General features: G+C 46.2%; 1 protein-coding gene across 1 annotated transcript; it reads left to right on the forward strand.

The window, feature by feature from the left end:
- The first annotated feature begins 3,770 nt into the window (after positions 1-3,770).
- Positions 3,771-17,850, forward strand: SLC35E3 (solute carrier family 35 member E3). The gene is made up of 5 exons (XM_044280446.1): positions 3,771-4,363; positions 5,332-5,442; positions 11,186-11,344; positions 11,413-11,495; positions 17,194-17,850. The coding sequence occupies exons 1-5, from the start codon at positions 3,977-3,979 to the stop codon at positions 17,378-17,380; spliced, it is 927 nt and encodes a 308-aa protein (XP_044136381.1). The 5' UTR covers positions 3,771-3,976; the 3' UTR covers positions 17,381-17,850.

The raw sequence follows: 17,850 nt of genomic DNA on the forward strand, positions 1-17,850 counted from the left end.
ATACTGATAGGGAACGTAGATTGTGAGCCCCATTGTGGACAGTGTGATGCTAATGTTTGTAAAGTGCTGCGGAATAGGTCAGCGCTATATAAGTGAGTATAATACATAAAAATAAATAAAATGCACATTTGAGTTAACCAAACATGTTTACAAGACTATCCACCTCAGATGCTAAATCCCAAAGGACCAGCTGTCGGATCCTCCTCCTCTCCTGGAAGCAGTCATTTATCAGCAGAATCTCTTCTCCAAGATGACGACCAACATCTCAGCACCATTCACCTACATAGTGCTGATCAACATCTAAGTAACTTTCACCTACATAGTGCTAATCAACATTTCAGCACCTGTCATTTAATGCTGAGCACCATCTCAGCGCACTGAGCATTATATATACCACCATTCTCTACCAAGCTGTCCACCACCTATCAGCACCATCTCTAAAAACTGATCACCATCTGTCAACACCCTTCTTCTACAATATTTACCAATAGCTCAGTATTATCAAGTGTCATCATTGAGAAAGCTGAGCGCAATGTTCATACCATCCTATAGGTACTTGTTCCATCCAGGACCTTCAAACTATGTATAAAGGGATTTCCGGTGCATGCTACCATGGCTGCAATGCAAAAGAAAACAAGGACTACAAGTATCAGCACACTGCTTAATGCACAAAGACACATGCAAACATGAGTGAATGTAAACTGCATTACTGCTATACTTACTATATGAAAGTTAGAAGCTCTTTGTGCAATTTTTTATTAAGAATATGTTGGGCCCATCTACCAGCAACCAGGTGGCTTCTAACACATGGGACCTACACTAACAGTCTGGTAGCCTTCATACATTGGAGGTGCTAGTCTAAAAATTTTTTTTTTGCATGGTACATTTGGGGGAACAACTTGTGCTTTTAATCAGAGTATCCCATAGCTGAATTCTACTTTGCTCTGAATTTTGTAAGCCAAAAGCCCAGTATAAGGCAAGACTGTTAGTGTAGGTCCCATGTGTTAGAAGCCATCTGGTTGCTGGTAGATGGGCCCAACATATTCTTGATCAAAAATATGCACAAAGAGTTTCAAATTTTTATATATTAAGTATAGCAGAAACGCAGTTTACATTCACTCATGTTTTCAATGTTTGCATACGTCTTTGCGAATAAAGTAGTGTGCTGCTACTTGTAGTCCTTGTTTGTGATGGGTATAATGTGGGCATAACCACTGTGAGGGGGCACAATGTAGACATAAACTATGTAGGGGCACTAAAGGTACTGGGCTGGATGGGGCAAATACAGATATGCATTGGGCGGAGTTTGAGGCGTGTATATGTTTTAAAAAATTTGCTGCAAGGCCCGCTTCTATTGTCACTCTTTGTGATTTTAAAAAGTTGGGAGGTATGGGTACTCCCTCTGGAGTCAGTAATCTATACCTCCCAACATTCCTGGGTCCTACGGGACAGTCCCAGATATCTGTGGATTTCCCGCTGTCCCGTTATGGGGAGGTATGTCCCGCTCTCTGGCAGCTGTCCCTGCTTCCATAGGAGTTTTTTTTTTTACTGCCTGTGAAGGGGACACAGCTGGGCATATTACTTTACTGTGAGGGGGCACAGCTGGGCATTAGGGCTGAAAGGATTCATCGATTTAATCGATTAAATCGAGGCAAAAAAAAAATATCACATGACCACGGAGCGTGAGTGAAATTAAGCTTCTAACTCACCGCTCTGTGGCCTCCCGACTCGGCGCTGTGTGTGATGTCAGGGCCCAGTGCATGCTGGGATGAAGACGCGTCTCCTGCGGACTCCATGTGTCAGCGCACGCCACACTGCCAGGAAAGGTAAGTATAAAGTCAGTAGCACCAGCGGCGGGGCGGGGTGGGGGGGGGGGGGGAATGTGGGCACCTGAGATTTGGCAATTGCATGTATAAAGTTATTGGCGGGGGGGAGGGGTTAATGGGGGCACCTGTGATTTGGCAATGGCATGTTTTAAGTTATTGGCGTGGGGGGGGAGGGGTTAATCGGGGCACCTGTGATTTGGTATGTATAAAGTTATTGGTGCGGGGGGAGGGGTTAATGGGAGCACCTGTGATTTGGCATGAAGGGGCTGATCTGGTGGAGTGGGGGGCATGGTGGATGCCCTGGAGGCACTGAGGAAGGGGGTTATCATGGCAGCCAGTGAACTCCGGCAGTCTGTTCCTCCACCGACACAAACTGACAGAGTTCACAACATAACCTTAGATACACATTCTGGTAGAAGAACAGCCTGCTGGCGTATACCGTATTGGGTATAGCTGGATACAACCAGCTATATGCTCTCATTGACTATAATGTGGTCCAAGGCCATCTTGCCATGTTCCGGCATATATGCTGGGTATCGTCCAAAGCTTTCTTTTTTTTATGTTGTCCAGCTTGAATGCTGTAACAAGGCCTGACCCCATTACAGTCAATCGCTGAAGCAGCCGGCAGTATCCAGATATACCCGATATGGTACATTCTGGCCGGCTGTTCTTCTGACAGAATTTACTGTATATTGCAGCTGTGAAAGAAGCCTTATGTGTGTGCAATTATTTGCTATATTATATGTAAAAAATAATCGATAGAATACTCGATTACTAAAATATTCGTTTACTGCAGCCCTACTGGGCATATTACTTTACTGTAAGGGGCATAGCTGGGCATATTACTTTACTGTGAAGGGGAACAGCTGGGCATATTACTTTACTGTGAAGGGGAACAGCTGGGCATATTACTTTACTGTGATGGGGCACAGCTGGGCATATTACTTTACTGTGATGGGGCACAGCTGGGCATATTACTTTACTGTGAAGGGGGACAGCTGGGCATATTACTTTACTGTGGAGGGGAACAACTAGGCATATTACTTTACTGTGAGGGGGCACAGCTGGGCATATTACTTTACTGTGAGGGGGCACAGCTGGGCATATTACTTTACTGGGAGGGGGCACAGCTGGGCATATTACTTTACTGTGAGGAGGCACAGCTGGGCATATTATCTTACTGGGAGGGGGCACAGCTGGGCTTATTACTGTGAGAGGGCACAGCTGGGCATATTACTTTACTGTGAGGGGGCACAGCTGGGCATATTACTGTGATGGGGTACAGCTGGGCATATTATCTTACTGGGAGGGGGCACAGCTGGGCTTATTACTGTGAGAGGGCACAGCTGGGCATATTAATTTACTGTGAGGGGGCACAGCTGGGCATATTACTGTGAGAGGGCACAGCTAGGCATACTACTGTGAGGGGGCACATGTGGGCATATTACTGTAAGGGTGGCACATATCTGGCCATAACTACTGTGAAGGAGACACAATGCTGGCATAACTACTGTGTGGTGGCATAAAGAGGGAATAATTACTATGTGGGGGCATTTAGGGGACTGGATGGGATTAGTTGTATAGCTATGTTTGGGGTGGAGTTACAGGTGTGGCCTAATGCAGAAAAAATTTGCACGACACATACTGCCCCTCTTATTTCTTTTCAAAAGTTGGGAGGCATGGTAATCTAGCCAGTATAACACCATCATTAGGGTTAGTTCTTATTAACCTTTATTACCACTGTAAATGGCACGTAGATATGTCTGCCTCAAACCCACCTGACGTTAGCATGTCACGTGACATGAGAAGGTCCTTAGGGCGCATGGAGTCTAGACACAGTCGTCAGACGCCATCTTAGGTTTGGGAAGAACGCCCACTGAGCCCAGAGCCCCGCCTGCTACTCGCAGTGAATGAAACGCTGTGACGTGTCCAGTTGTGGCAGTGCTGCGCATGCGCCGAAGTTGAGCCGCTGTCCTGGCTGGTAGGAGGGGTCGGTAGTGAGCGCTGTGCGCCAGCTATAAGCCTGCTGTTAGCGCTCCGCTATGTGACAAGCTCCCTTCCCTGGCAGCCTCCTGTGCCGCCCAGCTCTGTGCCCTGCAGCCTGGGTAACGTGCCATCCCCTCACTATCTAGTGCAGGAATTCTCTCAGCATGCCAGCCTCTGCCCCCTGGAGAATAGCTGCTGGCCTTCTGGTAAACTTGGTGTCATCAATCTGTATTGTGTTTATCAATAAGTGGATCTATGTCCATCATGGCTTCCCCAACATGAGCCTGACCCTTGTGCACTTCGTGGTCACCTGGCTGGGCTTGTATCTATGTCAGAGATTTGGGGTCTTCTGCCCCAAGAGCCTTCCTGCCTCTAAGGTGCTGCTTCTAGCCCTTAGCTTCTGTGGATTTGTGGTCTTCACCAACTTGTCCCTCCAGAACAACACCATAGGCACCTACCAACTGGCGAAAGTTATGACCACTCCCGTCATCATCCTCATCCAGACCCTTTGGTACGGCAAGACGTTCTCGCTCAGGATCAAGCTCACTTTGGTGAGTGTGGCTATGCTGGGCTGATGTCCTATATAGATGCATACGTTTCAGAAAAATAGATTGTGCTTTATGTTGTATTAATTGATTCCAATCTGAAATACGGATGTGACTGGGAGGTATATTTCCATGCCGAACGTATGCGCCCATTCCACGGGGGTATATAATCGTCACCAGATTGTAAAGGAATGCGCTGACTGTAACGTGCCTGGCATCTGACTCAGCTGGGCTCCTATAGTGCAACACGTTGTACCGTGGTGCACTGGGATTTTTGTTCATTTCTGCATCCGATTATGGATTACATTTACAATAATGCAAATCGCTAAACCAAGCTCTGTACCAACGCTGATCTAGTTGGGCATGCTGGGAGATGCAGCACTCCATCAGTCCCATAAACGTAGACATGCACATCACCGCTTTAGGGTGCGTTCACGTGACCAAATCCGTTTTGCGATGTGCAAATTGCAGATCTGCAAAATATGGATGTGGTCTGTGTGCGTCCTGCACTTTTTAGGGGCCCCATTTTAAAAAAAATGTTACTCTTATCCACCGAACAAGAATAGGACATGTTCTATAATATGTGGCTCAGCGGCACGGATGCGGACTGCGCACCGGTGATATACAAGTGCTGTCCACATTTTCTATGGCCCGGTAGAAATGAATGAGTTTGCGTGCGATCCTCACTAAATGCAGATTGGACACAGACCAAGAATGCGGTCGTGTGAATGTACACTTGTTCAGAGTGGAGACTGTGGGGTCCTCTGTTCTCTGGGGGGGTTGCTAGTAGTTGGACCCCCAAAGATCCAACATTTAAAAAAGTTGAAGTTTTATGCAAATTGACTTTGGATGTTTCATCCAAAGTCTATTCGCTCATCCCTAGATATATCATCAGTAAGAAAAAGGCAGATAATCCAGACTTTGTAAAATAGTCTCTTGAAATTAATTTTGTTTCTTCTTGATATTTCTTGCAGGTCCCTATTACATTAGGAGTATTCCTGAACTCTTACTATGACGTAAGGTTTAATGTCTTGGGAATGGTGTTTGCGACCCTCGGTGTTCTCGTCACGTCTCTTTACCAAGTGGTTTGTAATCCTCCTGAATTTCTTTTGCGTAACATGTTGGGCCCCATTCACACAACTGTAGTGCTGACATTCCTGTGTTGTGGGCTGCGGGTCCACAAACTACGGGCACCGACTGTGTGAAGTCGGCATCACCTCCTGGTCTGTGCCTCCACGCAGCAAGAGATAGAACATGTCTTATCTTTGGCCGCATCTTGCAGACCACGAACCCATTAAAGTCAGTGGTTCCACACAGCTGGCACATGGGCACGGCAGCACTACGGTTGTATAAATGGGGCCTTATAATGATTAAATATTTTGGACTCTTTGAAACATCTGTAATTTTGTGGTAAATTATTATTTCACTGTCACTTTTGACCTAAAATCTCCAAACTGCAAATACGCAGAGCTGTAACTTGGCTCACTCATGCTATGCTTTAAGTTAACTCCCTCCTTTCCAAAGTGCACAGCTTGTGACCGTGGTTAGCCATGAAAGTTGCACACTGTCAGTGCTGGGCTTGATACCAAGCCCTAGAAGATCACTGAACTATGGAACGGTGCAGCCACTGCTGAGGTCTCGTAAAGGAAACCTGGTGGCGTCTCAGAAAATCAGAAATCACAAACTAAATAGTTACAACATGGCAATATTATTTACACAAGTTAATGGAGAAAGTCCTCGTTCTTGTGTATAGTAGTGTAGTAAACCGAATTTACAATCTACTATAATGGGGTGGGAAGGTGAAACCTAACAAGACAGGTGGGATAATGGGTGTCACTACTGGGACAAGGTATTGAAGAAGGGAGTCAGGGAGCAGAATGTAGTGTTTGGTATTGAGGTCAAAACTATGGACATTGGGCATCATGCACACAACCATATTATGGGCCTATAAAACCTGAGTGGTATAAATTGAGCAGCCATAAACATCCATCTACTATACCTTCACATGCACTACAGGGGTATTCTCCTCTAAAAGCTTTACATCTAGGAGAGGACACCTACAGCACACAGTACTCAAATGAGTGCTCCACTACTATAGACCCTGTGCCATGAGCAGAAGGCCTAACTCATAGTGATACACTGTTTGTCGGTTTAACTCAATGTCATCATTTAATAACTAGAGCTCATGTCTGAAATCACAAGTGTCCCTCAAGATTTCAGACCTAATTTAGATGGATAAGTATAAACTAACAAGTTGTTACTAACTGATGGCTAAGTATAAGTTAGGGTACTTTCACACTAGCGTTATTCTTTTCCGGTATTGAGTTCTGTCCTAGGGCGCTCAATACCGGGAAAAAAATATTATCAGTTTAATCCTAATGCATTCTGAATGGAGAGCATTCCGTTCAGGATGCATCAGTTCAGTCCCTCTTACGGTATTTGGCCGGAGAAAATACAGCAGCATGCTGCAGGTATTTTCTCCGTCCAAAATTCCGGAACAGTTCCCGGGGGAGTCCGGCATTAATTTGCCATTGAAATGTATTAGTGCCGGGTCAGGTACCAAGTGTTCCTGGAAAAACTGATCTGGCTTCCCGGTCTGCGCATGCGCAGACCTTTAAAAATGTGGAAATAATAAATACTGGATCAGTTTTTCCAGATGACACTGGAGAGACGGATCCAGTATTTCAATGCATTTGTCAGACGGATCCGTCTACAAATGATATCCGTTTGCATACGGACCTGCCTCCTGCATCCTCACAATGCAAGTGTGAAAGTACCCTAATGTGTTACTCCAGATGGCAACTGAAATTGTTGCAAATGCAAAGCTATAATTTGTGATAATTATAATTTGTCCTGATGATTAAGGTGTCACAAACTAGCGGGTGTGAACCCTCTGTTCCATGTGTCCTACCTCCCCTAAGGGCACTGTCTAAGTGAACCCCTTGATTCTTCACAGTACCCCTGATGGTGGGGATAGACTTTCCCAAGGGGAACACCAGGTCGCTACCTCTTGAGGGTAGGCGCACGAGGCAGCTGAACCAGGAGGTACCTGAAAAAAGGTACCAGAAGTATGAGCGTAGTCAGGCAGACGGAGTCGTTACTAGGAGCAAAAGTGCAGGACTGAAGGATGAGGCAGAGGCAGTAGTCAGACAGGCAAAAGGTCAGGGCAGGCGGCACAGGATCAGGCAATCTGGGTCTGCAACAGGAGAGTCAAGGCAAGCAGGCAGGGATCAGACGGTTAGCAGAATCCAGGAATGAAGTTAGGAACACACGTGAGTATCAGGATCTTTAGCAAAACACAAGAACCTTGACACTGAGGCATCTGGGAAGGGGGCTGAGCCACTTAAATATGCACATGAGGGCTAGGATTGGTCAGCGAGGTCACATGACCTAACCCATAAAACCCAGGAAGTGACGCGCTTCGGCCCTTAAAGGGGTTTTCTCATCTCAGACCATGGGGGCATATTGCTAGGATATGCCCCCATTGCCTTATAGATGTGGGACCCGCACCTATATCGAGAATGGAGCCCCGAAAGTGAAGGAGAGCGCATTGCGAATGCGCAGCATGCCCTCTATTTATTTCTATGGGGCCGCCGAAAATAGCCGAGCACTGGCTTGGCTATTGCCGTCTGCCCTATAGAAATGAATGGGAGCATGGGTCGGGCATGCACGGCTCCCATTCACTTCTATAGGAGAGGCGGAGATTAGCGCTTGGTGGTGGACGGACCCCAGGAAATCTGGGGTCCTCCATTCACAGCACTCCCCGCTCCGTTCTCGATATAGGTGCAGGTCCCAGCGGTGGGACTCGCACCTATCAGACAATGGGGGCATATCCTAGCGATATGCCCCCATTGTCTAAGATGGGAATACCCCTTTAAGGAAGTGCTGCAAAAAAACAGCAGCAAGCATGCTGTGGCCAGGGCTGAGATGAAACTGTGGAGCGGATCCTCAGAACCACAGCACCTACACAAACAGAGCCCAGAGCTGCAGAGGTAAATGGGAAGCTCTGGCCACAGATCAACTGCTGAGCACGGCGCTCGGGACCGCGGTGGTAAGCGGATCCCCCGCCATTGTTTTCCAAGGTTGCTTCAGTCCCTACTGCTCTCACCTTCCTGTATCGCTCCAGAAATCCCAGGGAAGGCACTCTCAGCCAATCACTGAGTAAGACGGGTCACTTCTAAGGTCAGTGATTGGCTGAGAAGGCCTTTTCTGGCATATCCGGTATGTCGAGCTGGGAGAGGAAGTGGAGAATGGAGCAACCTGAGATGGCAGTGGTGGGAATCGGTGGGAGTGAGAAATGCTTTATTTTTAACATTTTCTGTCTTTAAATTTTTCTACTTGTATTGTATATCTATACTGTGGAGCTTATTTGACTTATTATGGAGTTATTTATTGATTCATTACCTATTTTCCTTGCCAAATGCAAGTGTATTTTCTTATGGCCTGTAGTTCAGATTTACAGAAAATAACAATACAAATAAACAGCACTGAGCTCTACACAGAGTAGTACCGTATGACAGGAAAATGAATGTGGGATGACAGAGCTGAAGGTATTTCTTTCAGCTTTTGTGATTGTGATCATCCACAACCACTATAATCACATATGGAGGTCACTTAGGTGTGATGATGGCTGTCTGTGTGGATCATGGATGGCTTCCAGACTACAGGCAACTCAGCGAAGGGTGAACAAACCCGGTCTTTAATCCCAGCTAAAATGGCTGAGAAACATAGAAATGTATTAGTAACCAAGAATAATCAAAAAAATTATGTTTAATAATAGGTAAATAAGAAGTTTAGTTTTATTGAGTATACAATAGTTTATTTTTAACGGAAATGATTCTGGGCTAATCACGCCCGCATTGTATAGTGTTATTATATAGTTCAATGTATAATAGTATGTAGTGGAAAAATGTAGAGCACACCATTTTCTGTAAATAATTCAGACAGCCACTCCACAGTCCAGTGTGAATGCTGCCACCGATCAGCCACTCCACAGTCCAGTGTGAATGCTGCCACCGCTCAGCCACTCCACAGTCCAGTGTGAATGCTGCCACCGCTCAGCCACTCCACAGTCCAGTGTGAATTCTGCCACCGATCAGCCACTCCACAGTCCAGTGTGAATGCTGCCACCGATCAGCCACTCCACAGTCCAGTGTGAATGCTTCCACCGGTCAGCCACTCCACAGTCCAGTGTGAATGCTTCCACCGATCAGCCACTCCACAGTCCAGTGTGAATGCTGCCACCGATCAGCCACTCCACAGTCCAGTGTGAATGCTGCCACCGATCAGCCACTCCACAGTCCAGTGTGAATGCTGCCACCGCTCAGCCACTCCACAGTCCAGTGTGAATGCTGCCACCGCTCAGCCACTATACAGTCCAGTGTGAATGCTTCCACCGCTCAGCCACTACACAGTCCAGTGTGAATGCTGCCACCGCTCAGCCACTCCACAGTCCAGTGTGAATGCTGCCACCGCTCAGCCACTCCACAGTCCAGTGTGAATGCTGCCACCGCTCAGCCACTCCACAGTCCAGTGTGAATGCTGCCACCGCTCAGCCACTCCACAGTCCAGTGTGAATGCTGCCACCGCTCAGCCACTCCACAGTCCAGTGTGAATGCTGCCACCGCTCAGCCACTCCACAGTCCAGTGTGAATGCTGCCACCGCTCAGCCACTCCACAGTCCAGTGTGAATGCTGCCACCGCTCAGCCACTCCACAGTCCAGTGTGAATGCTGCCACCGCTCAGCCACTCCACAGTCCAGTGTGAATGCTGCCACCGCTCAGCCACTCCACAGTCCAGTGTGAATGCTGCCACCGCTCAGCCACTCCACAGTCCAGTGTGAATGCTGCCACCGCTCAGCCACTCCACAGTCCAGTGTGAATGCTGCCACCGCTCAGCCACTCCACAGTCCAGTGTGAATGCTGCCACCGCTCAGCCACTCCACAGTCCAGTGTGAATGCTGCCACCGCTCAGCCACTCCACAGTCCAGTGTGAATGCTGCCACCGCTCAGCCACTCCACAGTCCAGTGTGAATGCTGCCACCGCTCAGCCACTCCACAGTCCAGTGTGAATGCTGCCACCGCTCAGCCACTCCACAGTCCAGTGTGAATGCTGCCACCGCTCAGCCACTCCACAGTCCAGTGTGAATGCTGCCACCGCTCAGCCACTCCACAGTCCAGTGTGAATGCTGCCACCGCTCAGCCACTCCACAGTCCAGTGTGAATGCTGCCACCGCTCAGCCACTCCACAGTCCAGTGTGAATGCTGCCACCGCTCAGCCACTCCATAGTCTAATGTACATGCTGCCACTGGTCAACCACTCCACAATCTAGTGTACATGCTGCCACGCATCAGCCAGTCCCCAGTAGTGTACGGTAAATTATTTATTTGTTTTACATCTAATAATGTTGAGGTTTAGCTTCGTGACCAAAAAAAATATTATTTGGCTTCTCAATTTTTAGACATTGCTTGAAAAAGGTAGATTGATTTTAAATGTGTGGCATGTCCCATGTTTACTGCAATAGTACTGAATTTTATCTATAGGAGAAGAGTCTCCAAAATTGCTTAACCATCCAAACCAGAAGACCCCACAAGGGTCATGGACCAGTGCCTCTCTTAATAAAGCTCGAGGAAGGGTGCTCTAGACCTAAGTAGCCCTCCACACCAATGCACAAAGCTATAGACCTCAGAACTGTTTCATTGAAAAATATCTGCTTTCCAAAAGCATAGAGGAAAGTACAGACAGGCAGCAGTTTGCAGGAGTTGCCCTCTACCCCTCCCCTCCATTATTTAGTTGTATTGACTGTTTGGACCTTTCATTTATTTGCAGTGGGTTGGAGCCAAGCAGCATGAGTTACAGGTGAACTCTATGCAGCTTCTGTACTACCAGGCGCCTTTATCTTCCGCTATGCTGCTCTCCGTCATTCCTTTCTTTGAGCCTATCATTGGTGAAGGAGGGATATTTGGACCATGGTCATTCACAGCCCTGGTAAGTTTTATTTCTGTTTGGATGGAAGTCGCTGTCTGGAACCATTGCATAACTGTTCTCTATTACAGGTGATGGTCCTTCTCTCCGGAGTTATTGCATTCACTGTAAACCTGTCTATCTACTGGATCATTGGCAATACTTCACCTGTCACGTATCCTTTATACCCTATAAATCCAGACCTAGCACAAAACTGGTTATATGTATCAATAATACACTCCAAAAAGATCATGTAACCCAGAAATAATTAATACCAAATCTTTATTCAAAGTCACATAAAATCACAAGAAGTTTAAAACCACACAGATACAAAAGGGACATCTGGTGGACAGACTATACAACGGCATCTTCCACCATAGGTGATGTATCAGTGCACATTAAATGGCTACACATTACCGTATCATAACTCCCAATTGCAATAATGAAGATACCTCTATCTCTAAGGCTACTTTCACACCTGTGTTAGGTGCGGATACATCTTGTATCTGCACAGACTGATCCACACCTATAATGCAAACGATTGTATCCGTTCAGAACAGACCCATTTGCATTATGAAGAACAAAGTCAAAACTGAACCGTCCTAACTTACATTAAAAGTCAATGGGGACGGATCCGTTTTCAATTGCACCATATTGTGTCAGTCAAAAAACGGATCTGCCCCCATTGACTTACATTGTAAGTCAGGACGGATCCGTTTGGCTCCGCATTGCCAGGCGGACATCAAAACGCTGCAAGCAGCGTTTTGGTGTCCGCATCCAGAGCGGAATGGAGGCGGAACAGAGGCAAACTGATGCATTCTGAGCGGATCCTTATCCATTCAGAATGCATTGGGGCTGAACTGATCCGTTTGTGAGAGCCCTGAAACGGATCTCACAAACGGAATTCAAAATGCCAGTGGGAAAGTAGCCTAAGATAGGTCTATCATATACCCTCTAAAAATAAGGAAAGTATCCTGAGCAGAATAGTGCTAGCGGTAAAAAAAAAAAAAAAAATCGCTAGAAAAGGGGGTAAAAAATAGTAGTTACCCAGAAGGAGAATCGCGGCCACCAGTGATGTCCCATTCTTGACGTGTTTCGCTAGCTGCTTTATCCGGGGATCCGTTTTCGCTGGCTGCTTCATACCTTTTGTACTATCTATCTGTCTGTGTGGTTTTAAATTGCTTGTGACTTTATGTGACTTTGAATGAATATTCAGTATTCATTATTTATGGGTTCCATATTAGTTATTAAATGCTGCTGGCTCTTAACTTTTGGATATGGCTTGCTGGAGGAATACTTGTCTGATCAGCCATAATAAGGGGTGGTCAAGGATAAAAACAAACAGGACTGCTTTCTTCAGGGTATGCATTACAGGTCTGACACCTAAAATGTGAAATCTGCATCTGTCTCCAGAAAAGTGCTCCCCGGACCCCCTAGTCAGGCAGCCGCCGCATCCAGGCTGAGAGTGAACTGAGAGGTGCCTGCATATGCGCAGAACTCTAGCCATACACTTTTATGGGAGTTATGGAAAGAGCCAAGCAAGAGATTATATATTTTCACACAGAAGATTTTATACTCTGCATAGTGGCTCTAAATCATCAACAAAAGCCACATATGTGTGGGGTTTCTCTGCAGAGTTTGTCAATGATTTCATACCACTGTACCATTTAGGTGTGGAGGTTGTTTTCAAAATCCACAACTAATTCTTTGCATATAAACATAGCTTATAATTTTCTCATATTGACCTCTTTAGGACCGCCACCGTACGTGTAACCCCTCAGACATTTTAAGCCTCAGATTCTGGGGTCAATTGTGACCATGGCATCTGCGACAGCTTTGTCTGGGAGCACTGTACTCTCGGGGCCTGAACAGCTTCCCAACGCTGAGATTAGGGAAGCCGTTTGGTGGTGGTAGGCTGGAGCCTGCTCCAGGTTAAAGGGGTTGTCCAGGTTCAGAGCTGATCCTGGACATTCCTCTATTTTCACCCCGGCAGCCCCCCATGAACTGCTCCGATGCTCTCTTTTGCCCTGCGCTAAATCGCGCAGGGCAAAGGCATTTTTTTGAGAACTGGTGACGTACCGGGGCTCTCCATGGGGCTGCCAGGAAGCCCAGTGACGTCACCGGCACTGATGGGCGGGATTTAGCGCTGCCCAAGCCAGTAAAACGGCTGGGGCAGCGCTAAAACCCGCCCATCAGAGCCGGTGACGTCACCGAACACACTGCCGGGTGGAAGTTTCCGCCTGGCAGTGTGTTATTGAAAACAAAAGCGACCTTGCCCTGCGCGATCTAGCGCAGGGAAAGGGAGCGCATCGGAGCATGAGATGCTCCGATGCTAGCTTCAGGTGGGCTGCCTGGGTGAAAATAAGGGTATGTCCGGGTTCAGCTCTGAACCCGGACAACCCCTTTAAGATGCCCACCAAAAGTATATTCCTATGGATGCCTGCAGGTGGCAGTGCTCCATAATATATTTAATCTCCCATAGGCTGCATTTTTAAATAAATGCGTTTTGTAGAAGTGATCTAATGATTGCACCTTCAATCTCCTAGGGGGAATTTTAAAATGTGTAAAAAAAAAAAAATTAGAACATACAGTGTAACAGAATAAAAATGTAAATTACTGATTTGCCTTTTTTTTTTGCTTCAAAAAGTCATATACTCATCAATCACCCCACCAAAAATGAGTCCTCACACAGCTACGGAGGCGTAAATATAAAATAAGTCATAGGTGTCAAAATATCAAAATAGTTTTTTTTCAAAGTTTTAGGCTCAAGAGTTTACATCTCCATTTTGGAGATCCGTTTGCCTGATTAATACTCAAATGTCAGCTATTGGCCGGACAAAAAAACTGTTGCATGCAACGTTTTTTTGTCCAGTCGAAACCTGGCATTTATGCTAGAAATCGTCTGGATCACCTCCGGACCTCATCGGAGTCAATGGGAATCCAGAGGTGAAGTAGAAAATCTGGATCCTGCAAGATTCGTCAGTCTGCTCTGTGATGTGAGCGCAGCCTTAATTTATTAAAACACAATAAAAAATATATAAATGTGGTATTGCTGCAGTCGTACTGACCCAGAGAACGAAGGGGGGGAAAAAAATGTTTTACCACATGGGGAACACTGAAAAAAACAAAGGCCATAAAACTGTGGCGGAATTGTGAGTTTTATTTCCAATTCCACCCCATTTGGGAATTTTTCCAGCTTCCCACTTAAAGGGATATTCTGGTTACATTTAGTTATCCCCTATCCACAGTATAGGGGATAACTATTCGATTGGTGGGGGACCTACTGCTGGGACCCCCACCATTCACGAGATTGAGGAACCCGTGCTCCCTGTAGCCTCCCCTGAAATGAAAGGAGCAGCCGGTCACACATGTGTTCCGTTCATTTCCCTTAGAAATTAATGGAGTGGCCGCACGCATGTCCGACCGGCCGCTCCGTTCATTGCAGGGGGTACATTCTCGTGATCGGTGGGGGTCCCAGTGCTAGAACACCCATCGACCTAAGTTATTGTGGATAGTGGATAATGTAATCTAACCAGAATACCCTTTTAATTATAGTATGCAATATCAAATGGTGCCACTAGAAAGTACAACTTATCCTGACAAAACAAGCCCCTAGTAGAGAAGAGCTCAACAGAATATTAAAGTTATGGCTCCAGAAAGGCAGGGGGTAAAAAACAGAAAATGGCCTTGTCCTGAAAGGGTTAAAAGGGTTGTCCGGCCTAGGCCAATCTAGGGTTGGGCTATATAAAAAATATTCCAATGATAACGATATTAAGAAATTCATCACGATAACGCTATATTAAGATAAATCCCTATTAGAAGAAAAAACACTTAAAACATGGACTTGTGCTTCAGGTCTTTAATTGTAAAGTATAAAAAAATTGCTCCTATTACAAGTAGGCATAGAATTTAAGGGAAAAAAATATACATTTCCATATCCTTTACCAGATAATGATAACATAACATTGGGCCACAAGGAGACATTATACTGTATGGGCCAGGCCACAAGGAGACATATGGACTGGACAGGCAGCGGGCCACAAGGAGTCACTATACTGCATGGGGCCACCAGGAGACATCATACTGTCTGGACTCAGGAACTATACTGTAAGGGGGACACAAGGACACATTATACTGTATGGGCCAGGCCACAAGGAGACATATGGACTGGACAGGCAGCAGGCCACAAGGAGTCACTATACTGCATGGGGCCACCAGGAGACATCATACTGTCTGGACTCAGGAACTATACTGTAAGGGGGACACAAGGACACATTATACTGTATGGGCCAGGCCACAAGGAGACATATGGACTGGACAGGCAGCAGGCCACAAGGAGTCACTATACTGCATGGGGCCACCAGGAGACATTATACTGTCTGGACTCAGGAACTATACTGTAAGGGGGACACAAGGACACATTATACTGTATGGGCCAGGCCACAAGGAGACATATGGACTGGACAGGCAGCAGGCCACAAGGAGTCACTATACTGCATGGGGCCACCAGGAGACATCATACTGTCTGGACTCAGGAACTATACTGTAAGGGGGACACAAGGACACATTATACTGTATGGGCCAGGCCACAAGGAGACATATGGACTGGACAGGCAGCAGGCCACAAGGAGTCACTATACTGCATGGGGCCACCAGGAGACATTATACTATCTGGAGTCAGGAACTATACTGTAAGGGGGACACAAAGAGACATTATACTGTATGGGCCAGGCCACAAGGAGACATATGGACTGGACAGGCAGCGGGCCACAAGGAGTCACTATACTGCATGGGGCCACCAGGAGACATCATACTGTCTGGACTCAGGAACTATACTGTAAGGGGGACACAAGAACACATTATACTGTATTAGGCTTGGCCACAAGGTGACATAATACTGTAAGGGGTCAAGGAGACATTATACTGTATAAGACAACAATTTTTAACCACCTCCCCTCCCCATCAGTATAATAATGTCTTGTGGCCCCCATACAGTAGTGTTTTCTTGTTTCTCCTGTATAGGGGCATCAGTGAAACATTATACGGTATGAGGCTTATACTGATGGGACTCATGATGACCTCTATATTATTCCCTAATGTCTACTATTGGGTATAGAGATCAAGTGCCATCACCATGTGCAGGGCCACTGAAGACATGGCCACTTTCAAACGAGCAAGTTCCACGCATTGAACTCGCAGCCCCCATGCTGACCTCGAAGCACTGACCGATGCATGGAACTCGCTTGTCTGAAAGGGGCCATAGACAGACAGTAACACCTTGGGTCTCTCACTCCTCTTCCTCCGCCTTGGCTAGGACATTCGCAGGCCAGGAATCAGGGGAACTCTGTGGGACAGACTTGTTGCTGACTGATTTTTTTTGCCTCGCTCGTGTGTTTGGCCATTATCTGATTCCGACGTGGGCGGAGACTTGAATAAATCGGAACATTGAGGCGCCAGGATTCAGATGTTTTAGAAGCGGTCAGTGCACATGTGACCGCTCCTATGACGTCACAAAACGCTGCAATTATTAGGAAACCGTGATATCACCATATTGCTGTTTCTTAATACCGTGGTATATCGCTGACACCGGTATATTGCTCCACCCTAGGCCAATCACTGGCATCCTCAGTCATACCTGGTTGAATGGCATGTAATTGCTAGTGAAGAGCCATTAAAGCACGTGACCATTGACATGAGTGATTGGCTGTAGCTGTCAAAGGACCAGAAGCGGCTGGGAACGGTGCGGGTGAACAGGTGAGTTTTTTTTATTTTTTTGTTTTTTGCATTGGACCTTTAGGGTTGTTGGCTCCTAGGCTAGACAACCCTTTTAACCTTTAATGCTGCTGCAATGTTGATCCTTAACTTAAACCTAGCTACAATATGTTTGGACACTTCAAGTTCTGCATCACCCTCCTGGGAGGATACATGCTATTTCAGGACCCCTTATCTCTAAATCAAGGAGCTGGAATAATTTGCACAATACTGGGTATCTTGGCGTATACCCACTTCAAACTTAATGAACAAGAAATCAGTAAAAGTAAATTGGTTCAGAGACCCTGAATGTTGCCTCTTCAGACAACACTGTCATTGAAGAACAGTACTAAATAAACTGCAAGAATAAAAGGAAATGTGAAGACAAAAGGAGCAGCGTAAAGTGTATGGAGTGTGCCAGAAGATGCATAGACACAATGTACGTGTCACCATTCAATTAAATCGCCATTGTATCTCATTTTTATCATGAATCGTAATTACAACAGTTTACTGTTGTCAATGAAGGATCTTTTTTAATTTAGTTTTTAAGAAGGTAATGCTATTTGCATCAAGCTGAAAGATCCTCATGTAAATGTTCCTTGCTGGTTACTGGCGCTCCAGTTTCTGCAGCCAAACTTATTGGACTCCCAGCAAAGAAACTTTGAAACCTCTGTGAGTGCAAATTCAAAGTTTGTATGAATGGATTCTCCAGATATTCAATATTCATATTGAATAAACTTGAAGAGCTTTTCATAAACCAGTCTCCAAATGTATTTGTT

This window comes from Bufo gargarizans, chromosome 2 (genome assembly GCF_014858855.1).
Source record: "Bufo gargarizans isolate SCDJY-AF-19 chromosome 2, ASM1485885v1, whole genome shotgun sequence".
In the NCBI taxonomy this organism is placed as follows: domain Eukaryota; kingdom Metazoa; phylum Chordata; class Amphibia; order Anura; family Bufonidae; genus Bufo; species Bufo gargarizans.